The sequence below is a fragment of the Scylla paramamosain genome, chromosome 20 (genome assembly GCF_035594125.1).
Source record: "Scylla paramamosain isolate STU-SP2022 chromosome 20, ASM3559412v1, whole genome shotgun sequence".
Taxonomy (NCBI): domain Eukaryota; kingdom Metazoa; phylum Arthropoda; class Malacostraca; order Decapoda; family Portunidae; genus Scylla; species Scylla paramamosain.
In genome coordinates, this window is record NC_087170.1 from 14,006,495 (window position 1) to 14,011,494 (window position 5,000).

Below are 5,000 nucleotides of genomic sequence, written 5' to 3' on the forward strand. Positions count from 1 at the left end.
GAGAGTACTTTTTATATTCATTTATGAAGAAAAGCTGATGAATCTAAAAAAAAATCAGATATAAACTTTTCTTTATTTTTTTTCAACGTTAATAAAAAAAAACTAAACCACATCATCATTTAGTAACCAACATTTTAACCTCTCTCTCTCTCTCTCTCTCTCTCTCTCTCTCTCTCTCTCTCTCTCTCTCTCTCTCTCTCTCTCTCTCTGTCTCTCTCTCTCTCTTTCTCTCTCTCCTACACCATCAAATAGTCATCACATTTAACAGCATTTTCTCTTTAGTAGTTTTATCTCTCTCTCTCTCTCTCTCTCTCTCTCTCTCTCTCTCTCTCTCTCTCTCTCTCTCTCTCTCTCTCTCTCTCTCTCTCACCATCAAATAGTTAAAAGCCCCAAGCCAATTAGCAAACTATTAAACAGGTTAACAAGATACTCACACTTTACAATCATAATTTCACTAACCAAAACTAAATAACCCCCCAAAAATACTATACTTTTTTTTTATTTAATTTACTAAGTGGCGAATTTTTTTATCATTTTATTTATTTCTTTTTTTAATTTTCAGTCTAATTTAACAGACCGTCGCGGGAGAAGAGAAGGAAAGTACAAGCAATTTACCCTCAATTACGTAATCAAGTTTAGGTTTTCTGCTTATGTGTATCTTTTTTTTTCATAATTTCTTCTCCTTTTAGTAGTACTGCAAGGAAGAAGAGGAGAAGGAGGAGGAGGAGGAGGAGGAGGAGGAGGAGGAGGAGTGGACTGTAGTTAAAAAGAGATGAAGTTGTCTTTCTCTTAATAATCTTCCTCTTCTTCTTTTTTCTACTCCTTCTCCTCCACCTCCTCCTCTTTCTTCTCCTCCTCCTCCTCCTCCTCCTCCTCCTCCATCATAATTCAAGTCACGACACACTTGGAGAAATAAAGCACGAGAGAGAGAGAGAGAGAGAGAGAGAGAGAGAGAGAGAGAGAGAGAGAGAGAGAGAGAGAGAGAGAGAGAGAGAGAGAGAGAGAGAGACAGAAACACACACAAAGAAAACACATATAAACAAACAAACCAAAACAAACTCAAACAAAACAAACACGAGTGAACAAAAAGGAAAAAAAAATACAGCAGGTAGAGAAAAGGTTAAGTAATAAAAGATAAGAAAAAAAAATTAAAGGAGAATGACAAAGAAAAACATCCAATTTGGAGTGTACAGGTGAGCTACGTGTGAAATTTATGATGGCAGGTGAGATTACTTTACGTAGGAGGTGGTAACACACGACCCCCTCTCCACCACCACCACCACCACCACCACCACCACAACCACAACCTCTCCCTTGTGTTACGAGGGGGGTCTCGGGGAAGTGGGAAGAGAGAAAAGAATAATATGAGGAGGAAAAAAGATTGTCAAGTGAGACGAGAAGGAAATTTAAAGAAGAGGAAGGAAAGTAAATTACGAAACAAGAGAAGAAAGGAGTAATATGAAAAAGAAAGATTATTATCGTGAAGGTGAGACGACAAGGAAAGAATGGAAAGAGGAAAGAAAATGAGGGAAACAAAAGAGTAAGAGATTTGAAACGGGAGGAACAGGAAACAAGAGATGGAAAAGAATAATATGAAGAGAAAAAATATATATCGTGGAGGTGATACGAGAAGGAAATAAATAAGAGGAAAAAAATGGAATAAAGGAAAGGAAGCAAAAAAAAAAAGATTAACCCTGAGAATGGAAAGGAGAGAATAACGATAAGATAAAGAGGGAAAAAGATACAAACAACGAAAAGAAAAGCACGGTGCAAAATAGATAAACAGACAAGCAAACAAATACCCAAGCGTGCTAAATGAAATTATAGGAAGAAATAAAGAATGACAAGAAAAAAAAAAAGGAAAGATACAGATTCTCGTTAAAAAAAATATAGCTTGCGTAACTTTAAATAAACCAAAATAAAAAAAAAGGTGCAGGAATTAAAAAAAATTATAATACATATTCTTCTTTTCTCTCCAGGGATGATAAAAAATACATTAAGATGGACGAAATTTTCTTCCCTCTTTTTTTTTTTTTATTTAATGGAAGTGAGAGAGAGAAAAAAATTGCGTTTCGTTGCATTTCCAAGATTGCGTATAAATATTCACGCCCACACACACACACACACACACACACACACACAATGGGAGAAAGGGGGAGGAGGAGAGGGAGGGGGAGGGACAAGGGAGAGGGGGGAGTGGGTGCCAGGTGGAGGAGGAGGACAGGTAAAGAGCAGGTGAGTCAAACACTAATTAAAGTGACATGCAAAATTGGACACCACCTAGCCACCAGCTCTCTCTCTCTCTCTCTCTCTCTCTCTCTCTCTCTCTCTCTCTCTCTCTCTCTCTCTCTCTCTCTCTCTCTCTCTCATACAGGAACATAATAACACATTTACCCACCCTTCCTTCCTTCCTTCCTTCTCTCTCTCTCTCTCTCTCTCTCTCTCTCTCTCTCTCTCTCTCTCTCTCTCTCTCTCTCTCTCTCTCTCTCTCTCATACAAGAACATAACACATTTACCCACCCTTCCTTCCTTCTCTCTCTCTCTCTCTCTCTCTCTCTCTCTCTCTCTCTCTCTCTCTCTCTCTCTCTCTCTCTCTCTCCCCCCTTACACACACAAGTAGCACATATTTCCTCCCTACTCCTTCACTGCAGTCTGTCTCTTTCTTATCTCCACTTATCTCTCCCTCTCCCTCTCTCTCTCTCTCCCCCAAGAAACCTCCAGTGGAGTAGGACGGTTCCTCTCGCCTGGTTATCTGAGGAGGGGAGGAGCGGACAGTCCCGACACACGTACGGTCGCGGCCAGGGTCTGTCTATCACTGGGGACGGATGAGTGACAGGCCAGACTCCAGCCCCTGTCAGTATAGCCGTTTAATATTACCTGGCATCGGTGTTTATTGGAAGGCAAGGCTGGTGATTATGAGAGGGGAGGATGAAGTTGTGATGGTGTTAATTTGGTTGTGGTGATGATGGTGATGGTGGTGGTGGTGGTGGTGGTGGTGGTGATGGTGATGTTATTGGTTATTTTTAATTTTTTTTTTTTTTTTCGTAATGGTGTTTTTTTTTATTTCCATCCCCTTTTTTTTTTTTTTTTTGATGAGATGGGAAGTGGGAAGTCTTGTTAACGTCAATATGAAGACTGACAGGGCGAGTAATGTAAATCTTTCTCCCCTTCTCTTTTATCTGAATGGTTATGGGTGAATAAAAAAAGAAGAAAAAAAAAACGTCTTTATCTACCTATTCTATCATTATTTAGATGCAATATTATTATTTTTTTATTTACTGTTTATTCATGTTATTCACTATCAACATGCATTATTTTCGCAGTTCTCCATATTCATTCACTTTATTCAACATTTCTCGTCATATTTCTTAAGATTTCAGTGGAATATTTCATTTTTTTTCTATTCCTTTGTTATTCTGAATAGTATTTTTGTTTTTTTAGCTTCACAAACATTTATTTATTTATTCATTTTTTTTCTGGCGTGGAAGGTTCATATTTCCTTTTCTCCGCTTTTTTTTCAGAATCCCTTTTTTATGCCTTTGTTTTTTTTTTCTTTGTTATTGTTATTGTTGTTGTTTTTCGGTGGAGACGCGCGTAGTTCTTTTGTTTTCTTTTTTTTCGTTTCTTTCTTTCTTTCTTTCTTTCCATCTCCTTGTTGTTGTTGTTGTTGTTGTTGTTGTTGTTGTTGTTGTGAAAATTTGTGATTAAATAGTACACACACACACACACAGGAAATAACGTGTGTGTGTGTGTGTGTGTGTGTGTGTGTGTGTGTGTGTGTGTGTGTGTGTGTGTGTGTGTGTGTGTGTGTGTGTGTGTGAAACTGTAAATATAACAGTTAACCGTTTCCTCGTTTATTTCTAGTTTTATTATTCTCTCTCTCTCTCTCTCTCTCTCTCTCTCTCTCTCTCTCTCTCTCTCTCTCTCTCTCTCTCTCTCTCTCTCTCTCACACACACACACTACGACGTTCATATTTTTCCCGTTGCAATATTTTCGCTTTATTGCAAGTGAAGGTTTTATTGCAACGGTGAATAAAGCGTTAAATGGCGTGAGAACCTTACACACACACACACACACACACACACACACACACACACACACACACACACACACAAAATTACCCCCAGTGTGTCTGTGAGCTATTTCATTTATAAAGGCGAGCATCCTATACCCTTGTCTGAGAGAGAGAGAGAGAGAGAGAGAGAGAGAGAGAGAGAGAGAGAGAGAGAGAGAGAGAGAGAGAGAGAGAGAGAGAGAGAGAGAGAGAGAGAGAGAGAGAGAGAGAATATCACACAACAGAACCACCACCGCCACCACCACGCAACAAGCACTGACCCAGCTTACCCTAACCTTTGACCTAAGAATGGAGGCGCCACTGACCACGGACAGTGACCTCGCCCGTGTGCTTAGGTTGCGAGTACAGGAGGTCAAAGAGGAGGACTTGGTGGCGCGGGGGTGGGACGTATTCTGGGGGTCTTCCGAGGTCACAGAAAGGTCACTACACGTCGAGGACAAACTGTAACGTGATTGGTCGAAAGAGGGAGAACGCTGCTGTTCCTGTAAGCTGACTGGCTGTTGTTGTTGTTGTTGTTGTTGTTGTTCTGGTTCTTGTTTTGATTTTGGGGTTAAGGGTCTTTTCGGTGATTCCTCCTCGTCATCACCATCCTCCCAGGGAATGACGGGGCAGTGCTTCTGTCATTGTCATCACCGTAATTATAATTATCATATTATTAGCGACGTTGTTATTACTGCTGTTATTTTGTTCACTCTTTATTTCATTTCTTTCGCGAACATCGGTGTGAAAATGTCTGGCTGGCTGACGTGACACACACACACACACACTCTCTCTCTCTCTCTCTCTCTCTCTCTCTCTCTCTCTCTCTCTCTCTCTCTCTCTCTCTCTCTCTCTCTCCATACACACACACGAAATACGAGAACCACAACAGAAAAATATACTATAGAGAAAGCAACGGTGTCACTTTACTTTTTAGGAGAGAGA

General features: G+C 40.0%; 1 protein-coding gene across 4 annotated transcripts in view; it reads right to left on the reverse strand.

Moving 5' to 3' along the window:
- LOC135110399 (synaptotagmin-7-like) overlaps window positions 1–5,000 on the reverse strand; it is a 147,772-nt gene that overhangs the window by 89,780 nt on the left and 52,992 nt on the right. The window contains exon 2 of one of the 4 annotated variants that reach the window (XM_064022673.1): window positions 4,346–4,693. The exons of 1 other annotated variant lie outside the window; for it this stretch is intronic. In XM_064022673.1, coding sequence (XP_063878743.1) covers window positions 4,346–4,693 — 348 coding nt within the window. The remainder of the gene's footprint in view (window positions 1–4,345; window positions 4,694–5,000) is intronic. 2 more of the 4 variants (XM_064022675.1, XM_064022674.1) reach the window with 2 other exon arrangements.